The 20340-nt window shown below is 47.2% G+C and overlaps 1 protein-coding gene across 3 annotated transcripts in view; it reads left to right on the forward strand.

The window, feature by feature from the left end:
- LOC141272145 (uncharacterized) overlaps positions 1 to 20340 on the forward strand; it is a 71056-nt gene that overhangs the window by 20231 nt on the left and 30485 nt on the right. For 2 of the 3 annotated variants that reach the window (XM_073682513.1, XM_073682511.1), the window contains exons 2-3: positions 4259 to 4358; positions 19966 to 20049. In XM_073682513.1, coding sequence (XP_073538614.1) covers positions 19992 to 20049 — 58 coding nt within the window. In that variant the 5' untranslated portion in view covers positions 4259 to 4358; positions 19966 to 19991. Of the gene's footprint in view, positions 1 to 3654; positions 4359 to 19965; positions 20050 to 20340 lie in introns of those variants that run through there. The other variant, XM_073682512.1, reaches the window with a different exon arrangement.

Genomic DNA, 20340 nt, shown 5'->3' on the forward strand with positions numbered 1-20340 from the left:
TTTAAAGAAAGCGTTTTCTGAGCAGTTTGTCAGCTTTTGGACACCTTTGAAGGTGTTTTCTATGTGTTTCTATGTGTTTTTGTTTGCCTGCCATTGGTTTTAACGGTGTTCGACGGTGTTCTAAGGTGTTCGACGAACAGTTCGACGAACAGTTCCTCGAACATCCCGGTGTTCGACGAACCGAACCCGAACACTACGGGGGTGGCTCAACACTACTAATGACAACTTATTCAATATGATGACCTAATGTTATCAAATTCTGTGTCATACCTCTGGGTTCAAAATGTTCACTATACCCCTTGATAAAATCCTTGAGGGGTCTAGTTTCCAAAATGGTGTCACTTGTGGGGGGCTTCCACTGTTTAGGCACATCAGGGGCACATCCGCTAATTATTCAAGCAAATTTTACATTCAAAAAGTGAAACGGTGTTCCTACCCATCCAAACTCTGCCGTGCGTCCAAACAGTGGTTTTCCCCCACATATGGGGTATCGGCTTACTCAGGAGAAATTGCACAACAAACTGCATGGTGCAATTTCTCCTGTTACCTTATGAAAATGCAAAATTGGGGGCGGAAAAACATTTTTGTTGGAAAAATGTGAAAATTTTATTTTTATGGCTCAATGTTATACACTTCTGTGAAGCACCTGGGGTTCAAGATGCACACCACACATCTAGATAAGTTCCCTAAGGGGTCTAGTTTCCAAAATGGTGTCACTTGTGGGGGGTTTCCACTGTTTAGGCACATCAGGGGCTACCCAAACGCAACATGGCGTCCGCTAATTATTCAAGCAAATTTTACATTCAAAAAGTCAAATGGTGCTCCTTCCCTTCCGAACCCTGCCATGCGCCCAAACAGTGTTTTTTCCCCACATATGGGGTATCGGCTTACTCAGGAGAAATTGCACAACAAGCTGCATGGTGCAATTTCTCCTGTTACCCTTTTGAAAATGCAAAACTGGGGGCTGAAAAACATTTTTGTTGGAAAAATGTGAAGATTTTATTTTTACGGCTCAATGTTATAAACTTCTGTGAAGCACTTGGGGGTTCAAGGTGCACACCACACAACTAGATAAGTTCCCTAAGGGGTCTAGTTTCCAAAATGGTGTCACTTGTGGGGGGTTTCCACTGTTTAGGCACATCAGGGGCTCCCCAAACGCAACATGGTGTCCGCTAAATATTCAAGCAAATTTTACATTCAAAAAGTCAAATGGTGCTCCTTCCCTTCCGAACCCTGCCATGCGCCCAAGCAGTGGTTTTTCCCCACATATGGGGTATCGGCTTACTCAGGAGAAATTGCACAACAAGCTGCATGGTGCAATTTCTCCTGTTACCCTTTTGAAAATGCAAAACTGGGGGCTGAAAAACATTTTTGTTGGAAAAAATGTGAAGATTTTATTTTTACGGCTCAATGTTATAAACTTCTGTGAAGCACTTGGGGGTTCAAGGTGCACACCACACAACTAGATAAGTTTCCTAAGGGGTCTAGTTTCCAAAATGGTGTCACTTGTGGGGGGTTTCCACTGTTTAGGCACATCAGGGGCTCCCCAAACGCAACATGGTGTCCGCTAATTATTCAAGCAAATTTTACATTCAAAAAGTCAAATGGCGCTCCTTCACTTCCAAACCCTGCCGTGCGCCCAATCAGTGGTTTTTCCTCACATATGGGATATCCGCGTGCTCAGGGGAAATTGCACAACAAATTTTTGGGTCCATTTTTTCCTGTTACCCCTGCAAAAATAAAAAAAATTGGGTCTAAAGTAACATTTTTGTGAAAAAAGTTAAATGTTCATTTTTTTCTTCCACATTCCAAAAATTCCTGTGAAGCACCTGAAGGGTTAATAAACTTATTGAATGTGGTTTTGAGCACCTTGAGGGGTGCAGTTTTTAGAATGGTGTCACTTTTGGGTATTTCTGTCATAAAGGCCCCTCAAAGTCACATCAAATGTGATGTGGTCTCTAAAAAAATGGTTTTGTAAATTTTGTTGTTAAAATGAGAAATCGCTGGTCAACTTTTAACCCTTATAGCTCCCTACTAAAAAAAAATGTTTGTTCCAAAATTGTGCTGATGTAAAGTAGACATGTGGGAAATGTTATTTATTAACTATTTTGTGTGACATATCTCTTTGATTTAAGGGCATAAAAATTAAAATTTTGAAAATTGCAAAATTTTCAAAATTTTCGCCAAATTTCTGATTTTTTCACAAATAAACACAAGTGATATCGAAGAAATTTTACCACTATCATTAAGTACAATATGTCATGAAAAAATAGTCTCAGAATCATGGGGATTCGTTGAAGCGCTAAAGAGTAATTACCTCATAAAGTGACAGTGGTCAGAATTGTAAAAATTGGCCTGGTCATTAACGTGCAAACCACCCTCGGGGGTAAAGGGGTTAAGAACACTTGGCACTCGAAATGCATGAGCAGAAATTGTGAGAACCACTGTACCATGTTTTTAACCACTTACAGAAAACCAAATTTTATCTTGGTGCTTGAACAACTTCATCTTGTTTGCATTTGAAAGCTTGAATTTTGCCAGTAGTTATTGCAGCTCTCAACAAGATGGTCATAGATGCCGGTTTAAGATAAAAAAAAAGGAAGCCGGTTCCACAAACGGTGAGAGAACCTTCTACATATATTTATGATGACATTTTATGGAATGAATTTCCTCAGCTCCTGTTTTTCTTTAAGTTGCTTAAATATTTGATAGCAACAAAAGTTACTAGGATTAATTATTTGCAAGACAAAAAGGCAATCCCTACTACACTTTACAACACCTAGCACCAAGCATATTAATAGTGCTGATATATTACAACCAATATGGCTGAAAGGTCCAATTTCAATCTGCTAAATACCCCTTCCAAAGAAGATGCATGTTTATCTAAGCTAGCTAGCAAAACTACAACAATATGTTTAGAAAACAACAAAAATGATGAAACACGTTAGAAGAAATAATGGGGACCACTGTTCCATGTTTTAACAATTTAAAATAAAGGGAAATTAAATTTTATCGAGGTGCAGGAACAACTTTATCTTGATTGCATCTTCTCTGTGTGTTGGGGCTTCCAGTGCCAAGGAGACCTCTGACGTCCCGACGCGTGTTGTGATGTCACAGAGTGTATCGCCAAAATCCTAACTATGCCTCAGGTGATGCATAGTATAGCATCAGAGATCTACTCCATACTGGAAGCCCTGGTGTAGAGTGAAGATGCCTGAATGGGACTCTAACGTGATTCTCTCAGTGGTCGCCTGGCAGCTCTAAAAATAACTATGATGGACAGACTTAATGCAAGACACTCCAGTTACCAGATCCCAGGGGTTGCCCTGGCCTTTACTCTCTTACCCTGTATAAGAATCTGGACTTACACAGGGGCCTCTGGACAGTGGTGAATGGAGTCTGCTGCTGACCAATGGCGTAGGCTAGCAGAAGTGGTCAGGTAGCAAGATCAGAACTAGGAGGGCAGTCAAGATACAAAATTAGATGGCAAAAGAATGGTTAAAAAACATGCCATGATAAGTCAACAGGAGTACAAACAAACTAACCAGGAGCTGAAAGCACAAGACTGAACCATAGTAAACTTTTAACTGACAGTGGGAGTTTTAATAGAAGACAGTCCCACCCAAGGCTCACAGAAAAGAGCCTTCTAAACCGTCAGGAATTAATGTCATAGCTCATTAACTAGGCACCACCAAAAGTCCCAGGAAATAAACAGGACTGCCGTATCGCTGCCCCTTGTCACCTGCACCCAGTGAGTGAAGTGGAAACAGGAAAGGAACTCATCTGGATGTTTCAAGGTCGTTGTACGGTAAAGCAAAGAGGAGTCCAGGTGGAATGGAGGTCCAGACAGTGGGCTGCATTGATGTAGGATAGGTAAATACTGAGAGATAAAAAATTTTTACACCCTCTTATTATTATGATCTGGGGTCCTGGTGAGACCCCAAAACATGATAAGGAACATTCCATTTGCATCCAATAACTTCAGTTCAAGCGACCTGCCAAGTTCTAATTTCATCCAACTCTCTCAGCACTACTTTTCACCCAGATGTCTGCAGACAATGACAAAACTAAACCTATCATTGTTATCAGTTGTGACTTTGCATACCTCCTGAGTCGAATATAGCAACGTTACATGCATGGACACTAGATAAATGTGAACGACCTCGCCTTCACTTGATAAAGGCCTTATCACGGCTGCATAATCTGCATCTGTGTTCTGTACGTACTGCTACCAATGGTATACTTTTTATCTCATAAGTTTAAAAAGAAGAAGTTTCAAAAAGGAAATGATAATGCATCTTAAGCTTTCACCAACTGGGACTGTGCAAAGGAGAAGTCTCTGAAGATCTAACGGTTAGGTAAGAGCGGAGGACTCATTTACTTTTTTAACTTTTATATATGTAGATTTGTATAAAGCTTGTAGTCCTATGTAAAACCAAGCAATATACTCTATAATGTTCCTGCTTTCAAGGGTGTAGTTGTAGTGGATGCTGGGCTTGCAGACACTCCCTGCCCCAGAAGTCTTAGTAGTCCCTCTTCCATGCAAGAATAGACAATGGTCCAGTTTCCAGGGCTCTGATACTAATTTTACACTGAGACAATATTATGTTATCAAGAGTTTTTGACTGATTTGAGTTTTTGCCCAATTCTGTCCTGTTGACCATGTTCTTTTGCCATAATTAGTGATATTTTGGGGATATCATTCCCAACAGTTATTATGGAAATGTAAGCAATTCCAAAATCGTCATAAAAGTGCAACGTGATCCATTAATGATAGAAGTGTCTCAATTTACAAATATTGGTGCAGAGATAATTCAGTGCCTGAAAATTAAAATTTTTATTTTTATTAAAATGTTCACCCAATTCTCTGTGGAGTTGAGAGAAGCAGAATAAAAATGCATTCAGCATTCAGCAATAGGTAGGGGTGAAGTATAGGAGAAAGTTCCACCTCTCCCCCTGCCCCTTGTTTAGTTCTGTTCTCCTCTGCTTCTTTTCTGTGCTTATAGCATTTTTTCTGTTGTTATAGCATGATATGTATTTATTGCCGGGGCAAACTTTGATTAGAAATGTATATTGTGATCCATATGAGTATCTGTATAATACAATTCCAGTGGTTACTATTAGTGATGGGCGAGCACTAAAATTCTCAGGTGCTTGATGTTCGGGTCAAGCAAATTGGAATACTCGGGTGCTCGACCCGAGCAACGAGCCCAATGTAAGTCTATGGGAAACTCGAGCATTTTCAGGCGGCTCCCCCCGGCGGTCTGCGGAGGGCCCAAAAATAGCCCAAATCAATGGGAACAGTGCTCAAATGACATGGGAAGAGCAGGGGAAGACCCGTGGAAGCATTTCTGACTCCCAGGTCACTGCTGTCAACAACGTTGTCAGAGGTATTACGCCACTTTTACGGACTCACAATAAAACATACAAAAACAAAATAAATGTTCCTGGGAAATATGTTAAGGAACATCCTTTCCAGGGTAATGACTTGTATATAAGGCAAAATAAATAACTAAAACCAAAAATACTCCTCCACACCTTGGGCTATGTTCACACGTAGCGTTTTTGATGCGTTTTTGCACTTTTGCATTGCTTTCAACCAAGACAAATGCATTCACCAGGAAATGTAATTTTAACATTTTACAACCTTATCTGGCCATGTGGTGTGTGACACATCATCAGACACATGCATACAGTGCTGAAAAGACATGGGAACAGCAAGGGGAAGACCCCTGGAAGAATCTCTGACTCCCAGGTCACTGCCTAAAAGTGTGCCCATCATAAGTGATCCTTGGCGCATGCGAAGATGCCTCCCGCCATGCACCTGTCATTGCATACTTGCAACAATCACCGTTCACGTCCTTGTCCCAGTGCAGCGTTCAGTTGTCCCTACCCCATTCCTTGGAATGCCACCTCAAGTATGCAGCCAGCCAGCCACCCACCCACCCACTGGCTGCAATACTATACGGCTAGATTTTTGACAGCTGCTTGCACTTGAAATGTGGCCTTTTAGGTTTGTGGAGGCGGAAGCTGTCCACAATTTTATGGCCATACTCGGTCCCCAGCCGCCACTATTTGTCCCGATGTCGTCTCCGCCTTCCACAAGCACGGGTCCTACAACATTACCCGTGCCCTCCCCAGTGAACTTACTGGGAAGGACCGCCTAACCACAAACACGTGGTTAAGTGAATGTGGCCAGGAATGGTACGGAGTCAGTCCTCAGCTTTCTTTGCTGAGAGTTGTATTTCACCACAGCCATATTCTTTAGCTTGGTGAAAGGACTTGGGAAACCATATCTACTCCAGCTGTCATTTCTCCCAGGAAGTCCTCTAAAGCTGCTTTCACTTGAAATGTGGCCTTTTAGGCTAGTGGAGGCAGAAGCTTTTCACAACCTCATGCCGGCGGCGGCCGGGTGTCCATACTCGGTCCCCAGCCGCCACTATTTCTCCCAGTATCGTCTCCGTCTTCTACAAGCACGGGTCCCACAACATTACCCGTGCCCTCCCCAGTGTACTTACTGCAAAGGACCGCCTAACCACAAACACATGGTCAAGTGAATGTGGCCAGAGAGGGTACGGAGCCGGTTCACATTAACAATGCAGCCATAGAGTGTACGGGAACTTTCCCACACACTTTTCTTAGCCAGGGCTGCTTCTCAGCAGGGTTGGATGGGCCCACCTGAGAAATATCGAGTGGGTCTGGCTTCTCCATCAGGAGAGTTCATGATAGGCGCAAACTTTGCAGCTGCTATAGGGCTCTACAGCGGGGGAGAAAGGTGGGCCATTAGAATCAATTCTGCTGGTGGGCCCAGTGTTTTTCAGCCTGACACTGCTTCTCAGTGAGAGTTGTATTTCACCACAGCCATATTCATTAGCTCGGTGAAAGGACTGGCATAGAGGGAAACCGTATCTACTCTGGGTGTCACTTCTCACAGGAAGTCCTCTAATGCAGCTTGTTGCCGAAGCAATAGCAGCCCGTCCAGCCCACTCGCACTTGTCGGTGGTGCTTCGACATACAAACATCTTTCTTTGCGCCTTTAATTTCATGACTACAGAGTTGGGCAGTGGCCTGATCTGCAATGCCGTTTGAGAAATAACTTGCATAAGCACGTCCAATCCACATTAAAAAAGCAGCCATAGAGTGTCTGGAAACCTTCCCACACACTTTTCTTAGCCAGGGCTGTTCTCGGCAGGGTTGTACCGGCCCACCAGAGAACCGGAGACTCCTCTGGTGGGCCCTGGCTTCTCCTTCAGGAGAGTTCATAGTGCCGAGGTGAGGCCATGATGATGATAGAGGCCACCATCTGCTTAGTTTTCTATTACTTGGAATGCAAGCGCAAGTATGCAGCCAGCCACCCACCCACAGGCCACAAAACAAAACTGCCAGATTTCTGGGCAGGTGCTTGCACTTGAAATGTGACCTTTTAGGCTTGTGGTGGTGGAAACTGTCTACAACCTCATGTCGGCGGCCGGGTGTCCATACTCGGTCCCCAGCCACCACTATTTCTCCCATTATTGTCTCCGCCTTCTCCAAGCGCGGGTCCCTGAGCATTACTGCTGGTACTTTTCTGTGGGAATCTGCTTACCTCCTACCAGCCTGGAATATTTCCAGTAAATTGTGGTACGACGCCATGGTATTAGCACTGCCCCCAGTACCAGTAGCGAAGCCATCCCCAATTTCCTTCTCAGGAATTTTATTTGGAAGACTGAGTGGCTGCCCAAATACATTAGTTTCTCACAAAGGAGCAGAAGATAGAGTGGCAATAGGTGCAAGTTTCTCCAGCCTGTTAGATATCACAGGGTGAACGGCAGCACATTGGATCAATGGTTAGCACTGAAGCCTTGCAGTGCTGGGATTCTGGGTTCAAATCCCAGCAAGGACAACATCTGCAAGGATTTTGTATGTGATTACATTGAGGTTACATTGGTGACTCTGTATTTTATACTAAAGAAAGATCCTACTGGTTTTTTTTTTACGTTATTTTTTAAGACAAATGCATTCACCGGGAAATGTCATTTTAACATTTTACAACCTTATCTGGCCATGTGGTGTGTGACACATCATCAGACACATCCTGTTTCATTTATGATGCAGGGACTCTGAAAGTCACAAAGCCTATTTTTATAGGGCCATCAGGCGGCCCTTACTTTTCTTAAAAGGCCAGCAGTCGGCCCTTGCTATTGTTAGAAATCCATCAGCCGGCTATGCTTTGTTGTTCCCATTATTAACGAGGGGGTCTCCTATACTGTTATTGCGTATGCAGTGACTGCAAGGGCTGCCAAAAATTCAGACACAACCCAATATCCCTTTGAAGAGACATAGAGGAGGGTCTCAAGTACGACATGTTCCCATTAGAAAGGGGAGGGTCTGCTATACAGTTATAGGGTATGCAGTGAGTCCAACTGCTGACAAAATTTAGGAAAAACCCCACTAAGAATTTAAAGACATATAGAGCAGGGGCCACAGTAACGACAAATTCCCATTAGAAAGGAGAGGGTCTCACATACTGTTTGCCTATGCAGTAAGGCAACGGCTGCCAAAAATTTGGAGGAACTCCAATGCCTCTGGAAGAGACATAGAGGGCCTCATGAAAAAATGTCCCCATTATTAGGAAGTGGGTCTCCTCTAGTGTTGGCCTATGCAGTGAATGTGTGACGCCCCTGAGAGTTCGACCTCCACAGGGATGCTGCACCTCTTCAATGGGGTGTGGTGTTCCTCCTTCAAGGTAAGAACGGTGCAATGGTCAAGACCCCACCTCCACATCCAACACCACACTTCTCCCACCAGAGGGGGCTATTTGGCACTAGTGTGCTGCCCCTACTGGAAAATGGGAGACTGGGGAACCAAAAGATAGGGGGAACCATGTAGTGGGTGAGGGTGGAGGACGCACATTTAGTTTACACTTAATATTTCATATTTAATAACCAGCCATCTTGGGCAAAAGGTTCTTTGATTGTGATCTCCATCCCTGAATGTGGCTTCTGGGTGAACCTGCAGCGGATGGAGGCACGGCCCTCGTACTCTGGCCTTGGGTCGAGGGGCAGGTTGGAGTTAACGTATGTCTCAACCCGGTCAAGGACCATACCCAAGAAGGCCTGGAGCTTAGGAGTGTAGCTCCACCGCAAAAGGATCCCAGGGGGATGCAGACGGAGCGGTATACGCCGCCTGTCCTCACTATTCTGGCTTAGTCAGAGGGATTCCCGCTGCAAGAGGGGTACCGGCACACAACACCTGACTTTGCTACTCTATGTCCTAGTCAGGGAAGCCCAGCAGGCCCAGAGGATCCCACCGGGTAACCGAAGGAGCGGAGTCGCCACCCGTACCCTTTTTCTGAGCGTAGTCCAGAGGGAGACCCGGCCTATCTACACACAAAGACAGGAGAGGACTCAGTCTGAAGTCTAGGAACACTCTGGTGCGGGGTCCTGATTAAGCACTTGAATTACTCGGAGGTTGTCGGACCCCCGTCCCTGGTGACCGCAGAACTCCGTGAGGAGCAGGGAGAAGCCTTGTAGCTGTACTCTCCACTGTGAGTAAAAACCCTGGAAGTCAACCCCTATGGCCTCCGGACTCTTTATTTCTGCACTGCACCGCACCACGTAGCACCAGACCTCCTACACTACAACTCCCTCCATCCTCGTCTCTGCCCTGAGGCCCTGCTCCGCCTGTGGGGAGTAGTATCAACGTTGGCTGCCACAACATCCCGCCTCAGAGGACTGCAGCAGCGCTGGTGGCCTTCACCAGGTACCACAGGTGGCGTAGTCGATAACAACGACTCAACCCTTCAAGCCCATTATTTTTATGTGACGGCTGTAACGGGTCTGGGAGGCGGAACCTCTGAGCTACTATACAAGGGGGCGGCCCTTGTAAGGGAGCGGGTGGCAGTCTCTGGATGAACGGACAGGGAGATACGGCAAGTGATCAGGGCAGTCTCTGGGTAAAGGGTAGGTACGACCTGTGATGGCAGAGCCTCCGGGTAGGCTAGCAGGCAGATGGTAGATGTGTGCTCCCAGGTGAGCAAGCGAGAGTCTCTGGAATAACAGGTGGTCACGGCACGTGACGGCGGAACCTCCGGGCTGGCAAGCAGGTAGGTAACGGAGAAGCGCTCCCAGGTGAGCGGGCAAGAGTCTCTGGAATAGCTGGAGGTCACCGCACGTGACAACGGGACCTCCGGGCTGGCAAGCAGGCAGGTAACGGAGATGCGCTCCCAGGTGAGCGGGCAAGAGTCTCTGAGATAGCTGGTGGTCACAGCACGTGACAACGGAGCCTCCGGGCTGGCAAGCAGGCAGATAACGGAGAAGCGCTCCCAGGTGAGCGGGCAAGCTGGTCCATAGACAGACTGACCGGAGTAGTAAGGCAGACCGTCGGACCTCAGGCAAGCAGGCAGGTAGCTGATATGTGCTCCCAGGTGAGCGGGCAGGCTGGTCCTTTAGACAGACTGACAGGAGTAGTAAGGCAGACCGTCGGACCTCAGACTGGCAGACAGGTAACAAGTATTCAGGCAGGAATCAGGCAGGTAACTGGCAGGTAACTGGCAGGTAACTGGCAGGTAACTGGCAACGGGACCTGAGGGCTGAAGCACAGGTGAGACACAGGTGCAAACAACATTGCTCGGGCACCTCCATTTTGGAGGAGGTGCCTTAAATATGATGAAGTCCTCCGGCCATTGGCCGGGGACTCTTTAGGGCGGCGCGCGCGGCCCCTTTAAGAGGAGGGGAGCGCGCCCTAAGCACAGGGGCCGGGAAGGAGCGCGCGCTGAGAGCAGAGCAGGAGGAGGACGCCGGGACGGAGCGCGCGCTGACAGCAGAGCGGGGGGAGGAAGCCGGGCACGGAGCAGAGCGGTGAGGGGAGCAGCGTCCCTGCCTAGCAGAGGGCAGGGATGCCGGCACTACAACGGCCCTGGGCACGGAGTGGGTCCAGGCCACGATTGCTCCCCCAACATTTGACCCGGCTCCGAGTACCCCATCTTCCCAGAGTTAGGGCTGCGAGCGTCACATACTTGGCGTAGTCGGCAGGATCGCGTGCCCGCAGCAGCGGAAGGAAATTGTCCATTGCTACCAGGTTCTGTGCGCCTTACACCTTAGACTGTCTTTTCCACTTAAAATGGTGCCCGCCCAAGAAGAACAGACGCCATAGTGCATCAAAAAGACAGTCTCCTAGCACCTCCTATCGTGGGCCAGGCTCCCCCATGGCGCCAAAAGAGCAGACTGCCCCTTCCATCAGAGACTATTCGCGGGGTAATGCCCGTCAAATCGGATGGGCTGAACGAAGGCGTGCCTGTCAGCCGATCGTCCTGGAGCCACCCCAAAAAGAGGAGGGAATGGAAAAAAACAACAAGGTGCGGCCATAGCAGTTGGAGACTTGCAATCCTCAGGAGCGGACATGGACGCTGCTGGAGCGAGTTAATCGGAGCCTTTCGAACCCAGCCCAGGTTCTTCTCCCGTCAGTGAGCGAAGTGGCATAACCCTAACAGCAGGAGATATGGAGTTTCTCCGCCAGGAAACCCCAGATCTCGCTCAGAGAGTGGCTGAGGCCCAGCAAGCGGCATCCGCTGCGTGGCGGGAAGAAATGCTGCTGCGCATCTGGACCCGCCGCCAAGGAGCAGCAGCTCAGGAGGAGGCAGCAACAGAGGTAGCGTGTAGCCCAGGAGCGGGTGAGTGTGATACCCCTGTCGCGGTTGCTGAGCCCACCGTGCCCCTCCTGGACCTCATCACTGAGTACCTGCGGTCGGTTGCGGTCACCTGGGAGCAGGTCTTTTCCCCGGAGCTCGAAGCCTCTGCTATCTGCGGGGACCTGCACTGCCTCCAAACTCCCGTCTCGGAAGAACCTGAGTCTGCTGGGGTATCCACCGACCCCAACCCGGACTGGTCCGCACTTCTAGAGGACCTGCAGCAGCCCCTGCTGTCACCGCTGCCCGCACCTACAGTCACGTGGCCGGCGGCTGAAGAGTGGGCCTGGGACAACCAGGGAGGGGACCTTATGGGCTTCCCCCGGGAGACCCGGGCTGAAGCGCGTAGGAGGAGCGAGCTGTGCCATCAGCAGATCCTTCAGCTCGGCCGGGAGCAACGCCAGAGGGAAGTTTGCTGCGAGCGCATCGAGGTGCGCGCCAAGGCCGCAAAGTCAAGGGCCCGCCAGGAGGAGGCAACCCGTCCAAGCCCCCGTGTGGAGGGGCAAGTTGTCCGCTTCCACCGTGAGGCGGGGTGGGGATTCATCCGGAGTTCCCAGCATGAGCACGACGTCTTCGTCAGCCGGCGGGACGTCGAGCCGCTGCTGAAAAAGGGACACCCTGGCCGGAACCTCTTTCCGGGTAACATAGTTACATTCACCCGCCACCACGGGGTGCGGGGGTGGTACGCCCTGGATGTCCACAAGGTGTCCGGGGGTGTTGCCCCCTCGCGCTCAGCCATGGAGGACCGGTCAGCCTCTGTCGGAAAGTCAACCCCTATGGCCTCCGGACTCTTTATTTCTGCACTGCACCGCATCACGTAGCACCAGACCTCCTACACTACAACTCCCTCCATCCTCGTCTCTGCCCTGAGGCCCTGCTCCACCTGTGGGGAGTAGTATCAACGTCGGTTGCCACAACATCCCGCCTCAGAGGACTTCAGCAGCGCTGGTGGCCTTCACCAGGTACCACAGGTGGCGTAGTCGATAACAACCACTCAACCCTGCAAGCCCATTATTTTTATGTGACGGCCCTGGTCACGGAGCGGGTCCAGGCCACGACTGCTCCCCCAACATCTGACCCGGCTCTGAGTACCCCATCTTCCCAGGGTTAGGGCTGCGAGCGTCACATACGCAAGGGCTGCCAAAAATTGGGAGGCACTCCAATGCCCCTTGGAAGAGATGTAGAGGGCCTCATGAAAAAATGTTCCCATTATTAGTAAGTGGGTCTCCCATAGTGTTGGCCTATGCAGTGAATGCAAGGGCTGCCAAAAATTGGGAGGCACTCCAGTGCCCCTTGGAAGAAATGTGGAGGAGGACCTCATAAAAAAATGTTCCCATTAGAAAGAAGAGGGTCTCCTATACTTGTAGTACCCATGCACTAAGTGTATGGGCTGAAAAAAATTTACCCCTGGTGGGTATACATGAACATACTGTATAAAAAAAATTTTTTACGGGCATCATAAAGACCCTTTAAAAAAATGATGTGGGTGTTGCATCATGGACCACGGTCACGCTGGTGATATTGTGGTGGAGAATGAGGATAAGGAAAAGGAGGAGGACAAGAGCAAATAGCCAAAATCAGGAAGCGTATACCCATGTGTGGGCGTGAAAAGGTGCATGGGAATACACCTCCCAAAAAAAGACACTGGATTTGAGTTTATGTTACGCTGCTATCATTCGGTGGTGTTGAGAAGTCTGGCCCAATCCAGCCCTTGTTCATTTTTATAAGAGTCAGCCTGTCAGCATTTTCAGTTAACAGGTGGATGAGGTTATCAGTTATAATTCCACCAGCGGCACTAAAAACCCGGTCTGATAAAACGCTAGTGGCAGGGCAGGCCAGGACCTCCATGGCGTAGAGAGCCAGTTCTTTCCACGTATCAAGCTTGGATACCCAATAATTATAAGGCACAGAGGAATCACAGAGGACGTTGGTACAGTCGGCAAGGTACTCCCTCAGCATCTTCCCAAACTTTGCACTCCTTGTGAGAGTACCCCGCGCCTCAGGGCTTGTGTGATGGGAGGGGCTGAGAAAATTCTCTCTTAACTTAGACAGTGTTCCCCTGCCTCTGCTGGATTGGAGTTGTGTCTCTCTCATCTGTAGTCCTTCGTTGTCCAACGAACTATGACCTCTGCCGCCAGCGTTTTCAGTTGGGAATTTTTTAATAGTTCCGCAACAAGGGCCTTCTGGTACTGCCCCATTTTTGTAGACCTGTCCACCTCAGGAATAAGAGATATAAAGTTCTCCTTGTAGCGTGGGTCTAGAAGTGTCACCAACCAGTAATGACTGTCACCCATAATTTTGAGAACACGAGGGTCATGGGAAAGGCAGTGTAACATAAACTCAGCCATGCATGCCAGACTACTAACAGGTAAGACTTCCGTATCCTCACCAAGAGGACGAGTGATCATGCTCTCCTCCGCCTCCTCCTCTTTGTCCTCAGGCCATCCACGCTGAACTGACAGTATGACAGTTGTGCAGGTAGTACCATCTATAGCGCATGAAACTAGCTCTTGTTCTTCCTCCTCCTCCTCTTCCTCATTGTCACCCAATCCACGTTGGGATGAGATGAGGCTGGGCTGTGTGTAATCACCCTGTATGGTTCCTTGCTCCATCTCATCGTGCTCCGCCTGCAATGCATCCTCTTTGATTGTGAGCAGAGAGCATTTCAGAATACAGAAAAGCGAGATGGTGATGCTAATTATGGCGTCATCGCCGCTCACCATCTTGGTAGAGTCCTCAAAGTTTTGGAGGATGGTACATATGTCTGATATCCATGTCCACTCCTGAGGTCTTATATGTGGAGTCTGAAATGAATACTGAAGGCTGTGTTGATGCTGGTACTCAACAACTGCCCTCTTCTGCTCACAAATCCTTCCCAACATCTGCAGTGTAGAGTTCCAACACGTGGGGACATCACACACCAGTCTGCGAGCTGGAAGATGTAAAAGCTGCTGAAACACGGCAAGGGCAGCGGAAGTCGTAGGTGACTTTCTAAAATGGGCACACAGGAGGCGTACTTTAACAAGCAGATCCGATGGCTCCGGGTAGGATTTGAGAAATCGCTGAACCACGACGTTAAGCACATGGACCAGGCATGGTACGTGTGTGAGCTCGCCTCAGAGCCGCCACCAGGTTCTGGCCATTGTCACACACGACCATGCCTGGCTGTAGGTTCAGCGGTGTGAGCCACAGATCTGCCTGCTCTTTCAGAGCTGTCCACAACTCTTCAGCATTGTGCGGTTGTCACCTAAGCATATTAGCTTCAACACAGCCTGTTGCTGCTTGGCCGAGGCAGTGCTGCAGTGCTTCCAACTTGTGACTGATGTGGTCCTTTCAGAGATGGAGGCTGAAGAGGAGGGGGAGGCTGAGGAGGATGAGGTGCAGAAGCCGTAGACTGTGGGGGCAACCCTGATTGACCTAGAGCCTGTGATCCTTGGCGTCGGGAGGACGTGTTCCGTCCCAAGGTCTGACTGGGTCCTGGCTTCCACTATGTTAACCCAGTGTGCCGTCAGCGAGATGTATCACCCCTGCCCACAAGCACTTGTCCACGTGTCCTTGGTTAGGTGGACTTTCCCGGTAACTGCTTTGTTGAGGGCACGGCTAATGTTTTGGGACACGTGCTTGTGTAATGCGGGGACGGCTCACCGGGAGAAATAGTGGCGGCTGGGGACCGAGTACCGGGGAACGGCCACCGCTATCAGGTTGCGAAATTCTTCCGTCCCCACAAGCCTAAAAGGCAACATTTCTAGCGCAAGCAGTCGCGAAATGTGGGAATTTAGTAGTGTGGCCTGTGGGGCATTGGCTGCGTAATTGTGCTTGCATTCCAAGGACTGGGGTATGGACAACTGAATGCTGCGCTGGGACAAGGATGTGGACGTGCTTCCTGATGCTGCTACTTGAGAGTGTGCAATGACAGGTGCAGGGCAGGAGGCATCATCACATGCACCATGGACAGGGGATTGGCTTGCATGCACAACAGCGGAAGAAGCAATGGTGTCACCCGCAGACACTGTTCCTGGACCCTGGGATTCGGCCCACAAAGTTGGGTGCTTTGCTGCCATGTGCCTGATTATGCTGGTGGTGGTCAGGCTGGTCGTTTTGCCACCCCTACTGATGCTGGTCTGGCAGGTGTTGCAAATGGCCTTTTTGGGGTTATCGGCAGAGTCTTTAAAAAAACAACCAGACTCGGGAAGACCTAACAGTTGTACAGGAAACTTCCTTCGTGTTGGTGTTGCGGGGAACGGTTGCCTGCCTTCTGTCTGCGGCCACCACACTGCTTATTCCTTCCTGTTGGGGTGCTCTGCCTCCCTCTCCTGTGTGCTGCTCTCCTCGCACTGCATGTCCTCCTACCAGGTTAGGTCAGTTACTATATCATCCACCAGCTCGTCTTCCACTTCCGCACTCTGGTCCTCCTCCTGACTTTCTGGCAATTGTGTCTCATCATCGTCCACCTCTTGTGACACTTTCCCACCGTCGCCTTTGCGTGACTGTGGCTGCTCAAATATTTGAGCATCGCTACATGCGATCTCCTCTTGCCCCGCTTCAAGTGGACCGGGCGAGAGGCTCGAATCTATACACGGAAAAGTGAACAGCTCTTCGGAGTGTCCAAGTGTGTGATCAGTTGTCTCTGGGCACTCGGCATGGTGGGAGGAAGGAGGTTCAGGGTGAGTAATATGAAGTCCACTGACAGCTACTGAGACTTGACCATGTGGAAGACAAAGTGGTGGTGGTGGCTAAGTGACTGGAAGCATTATCTGCTATCCAACCAATAACCTTTTCACACTGATCTGTGTTCAATAGTGGTGTTCTGCGGTCCCCTATTAATTGGGACAGGAAGGTCGAGCGAGAAGATGTGGGTGTTTGTTGTGGTACAATTTCAGCTTGCCCACGGCCTCGGCCTCTACATGCACCATCACCATCACGTCCTGTTCCCTGTCCCTTGCCACGTGCCTTGCCTATTTTAAATGGAGGACAATATCTTCCACGCTCACTACAAATGGCTGGATTTGGAGCAAACTTATATGTGATGCGTGTGACGGAGAAACCACAGTTTTAAATACGTGGCCTGTAGGTAACTATTTTGAACAGCAAACTGGTGTCAATTGCTTCACTGACACACTGAAATAAATTTTTAATGGAGGCTAGAAATGGCAGTATTTTCTGAAAACATATATGTGATCCGTGTGACGGAGAAAACACGGTTTTAAATACCTGGCCTGTAGGTAACTATTTTGAACAGCAAACTGCTGTCAATTGCTTCACTGACACACTGAAACAAATTTTTAAAGGAGGTCAGTAATGGCAGTATTTTCAGCGCAATTATATGTGATCCGTGTGACAGACAAACCACAGTTTTAAATAGCTGGATTTTTAGCGCTGTAATATGGAAAGAACCTGGCTGTATTTTGCAGTGCCAACAAGCAAATGGCGCCGAACAACGGTGTTCTCTGGATTGCTTTTTAAGCAAATAATGAGGATTAAGATCCAAAATAAAATTATTCCTGGCCCCTGAAACCTGGGCCTATTTATAGAAATATCTAACAGGAGCAACCGACAGAACTGGAATGGAGCCTCTTGTGCTATGTGCACTGCAGTCTGCTATTTACCCTGCCTGCCTATATACACTGCCTGCCTGATATCTCTGCAGATGGATTAGTCCTCAGAAGGACTGTTTGTTGAGATGGATATGTGTCTCTAATATAGTCTGTACACCTACACTAACTAGAAACAAGCAAATCTCTCCAAACTCCAAAAAGTTATATAATTTGTGTCATAAAAGTGATGTACGAATCAAATAAGATCATAAGAACTTCTTTAGCATTTTTGAATTGTTCTTAAAAGATGACCCTGAAAGCTGTTAGGTAGACCATTAGGGTGTGTCCTTACTGAGTTTTTTCATTGAGTTTTTGGAGCAGAAACTCTCAAAAAAAACACACAGAGTTCAAAAACCCTGAGTTTTGATTGGAGAGTTGGAGAGTTTCTGCTCCGAAAACTCAGCAAAAATCTTGGCGTTAACACACTCTTACATTAATTAGATAATTAGGTTCAAATCAATTAAAATATTTGACAGGGTCAACTAATCAATAGAGAGAAGGCACGAATAAATCCTTTGAGCTGTTTTGCCACATGGAAGGAATTAAATATTTCCGACCACACATAGAAAGTCATATAATTTCCTTTTAACATCGGTCACTCCTATATATAAAAAGATCATCTTGGACAAGACAAGGCAAGGGTTGGTTTCCAAACCCTATGTCGTAGCATTGCTTTATCTCTTCATATTAGAAGGTAGGTGACCTAAAAAAAGTTAGGAATAAAAATATGCTAAAGTTCCACGGAGGGGTTTTATTTATTTTACTCGCTTCAATAATGCCATTTCCTCCACAGCAGTTTACATACAATATCATTGCTGTCCTCATAGGGGATCGCAATCCACATTCCCTATCAATATGTCTTTGAAATGTGGGTGGAAACCCAAGCAAACACGGGAGAACATACAAACTCCTTGCAGATGTTGTCCTTGGTGGGATTTGAATCCAGGACACCAGAACTGTAAGATTACAGTGCTAAACACTGAGCCACCACCCTGCCCATATTTAACGCTTTTTAATTTTTGGAATTTAATTTTTTTACTCACCTTCTCCCAGACCCAACCCTATCGGCACCCCATAATCATTTCAAGGAAGGGGCATGGACGCTTGTGATCAGGGAGGGAGTGGAAGGAAGATTGATGCCAAATTGTTGCTCCACTAGGATCACGCCAGGTAAATGCCGCTGGCTGCAATTGACAGCGGCACTTAAGAAGTTAAACAGCAGCAATCAGAACAAGCTCCAAACACAGCTGTTAAAGGTAGATGTAACACAGCCTTCACCAAATGTCAGTTCCTAAGCTCACTCCGTACACTTGGGTCAATAAAGGGGTAATTGGAAGTTCAGCTCTTTTGAAAAATCATTTACCTAATATATATAATATATCCACTTGTTAGTACAAAACTCAATATGACAAACTAGGGATTGTCTCCAGCATTCCGTTTTCCTCAATAGTTCCCTTTCCAATAGATCTCACATTTTCTCAGAAAGTGGAAGGAAATGGACAAAACTGAAAAAAAAAATCTAAAAATGATTTTGAGGAACAGAAAATTCTGATTGCAAATGTGAACATTTTTTAGTTTTATCTCTGGTAAAATGTATGTGTAATATATTCTCACATTTTACAACTGTCCTAACAGTTCCGCCAAACAGGGAGAGTCTCATACAAAGATATACCGAAACCTTCCCCTGTGGTGTCCTATTCTGCTACCACAATGAATATCAAATGTTAAGCAGATAGTGGAAAGTTTTGCACACTGAGTTTTCAGAGGAAGTTTTGAAGCAGATTCTGAGCGGAAACTGAGTGAGAACTCTTCAAATCCTCCTCAAAAACTTGAAGGTACTGCTCAGTTTGTGCTCCAAAAACTCTGCAAAAAGACTCTGTGTGCACATAGCCTAAGCATTTATATAGATGGTCTGCATTTTTCCTTTCTATAAGTCTTGTATTTGTGCTACCAAATAAAATATTTCAGTAATAGAGACCACCTAGTCCACCAACATCATTGGCCCTTTGGATAATTTCCAGATAAATCATAGAACATAGTTTAAGACAACCAACAAGAGTGGCAGTTAAAGTGTTATTCCCCACTTGGTAAATTATCACCTATCCAACAGATAGGTGATAACTTGATGATCACTGGGGGGCCAACTGCTTGTTAAAAAATGGAGCTGTCTTCGGGACTGCTGGAAATAACACTCCAAAGTCAATAGATGGTCCTCAGGTTCATTATAATGGGGCATTTCAGAGCTGTCTATTTGAGATTGTTGAGGGTCCCTTTGGTTGGGCCACAAGTGATCGTAAGTTATCACCTGTCCACAGGAGGTGAGAAGCATTATATTAATATCTGAATTCAAGAGATAAAATTATGGAAATTTCCAGAGGTAAGACTTAGCTAATAGTCATAGCTTGTCGTTCCTTGTTTCCTATTACAGACAGAACAGTGGAGAAGGGATTTTGCTGGAGCAAGTTGTCTTACAGACATATTAATAAAAAGGAGTAGACTCATAGACTTTTTCATATTTGATTGACCTTTCTCCTGTTAAATGTCGCACCCCTGGTAAATAATATTGTAGGAACCTCCTAGAAGGGTGGAGGAGGGCAATGGACACTGGTTTGAGCATATTTCTACACTGGAAATGTTGATGGCACTGTCTTGGCCAAATAAGCTGCATATCTTTACAACATGAGTGCTAATTATGAAACCTTATAGATTGTCTACAGGAAGAAGATATAAGAATGACTGTGAGTTCATTGATCCCAGTCTTGCTAATCTTCATCCTGGTTCCTGGTGAAGGTGAGTGCTATACTAATGACTTTATTGGTAGACTGAAATGTTTGGCTCTACTTTGAGCATCATCAGTGCACAAAAAAGATCCTTCTTGGATGCTCATGAGTCTATGGATTACGATGGACAATGGAAGATATTCTGACAGTTGGTAACCAATAAGTTCTGGTTACTTTCAAATGCCCACTTAAAGGGGTTATCCATGATTTAAAGAAAAAATATGGCAGCTTCCTTTAGAAAACGATGCCACACACCTTACATGTGTTGTATTAGCTATTGCAACTCCATTCTATTGAAGGG

The sequence above is a fragment of the Phyllobates terribilis genome, unplaced genomic scaffold, assembly GCF_046119375.1.
Source record: "Phyllobates terribilis strain yellow unplaced genomic scaffold, ASM4611937v1 Scaffold_5__5_contigs__length_657084704, whole genome shotgun sequence".
NCBI lineage: Eukaryota > Metazoa > Chordata > Amphibia > Anura > Dendrobatidae > Phyllobates > Phyllobates terribilis.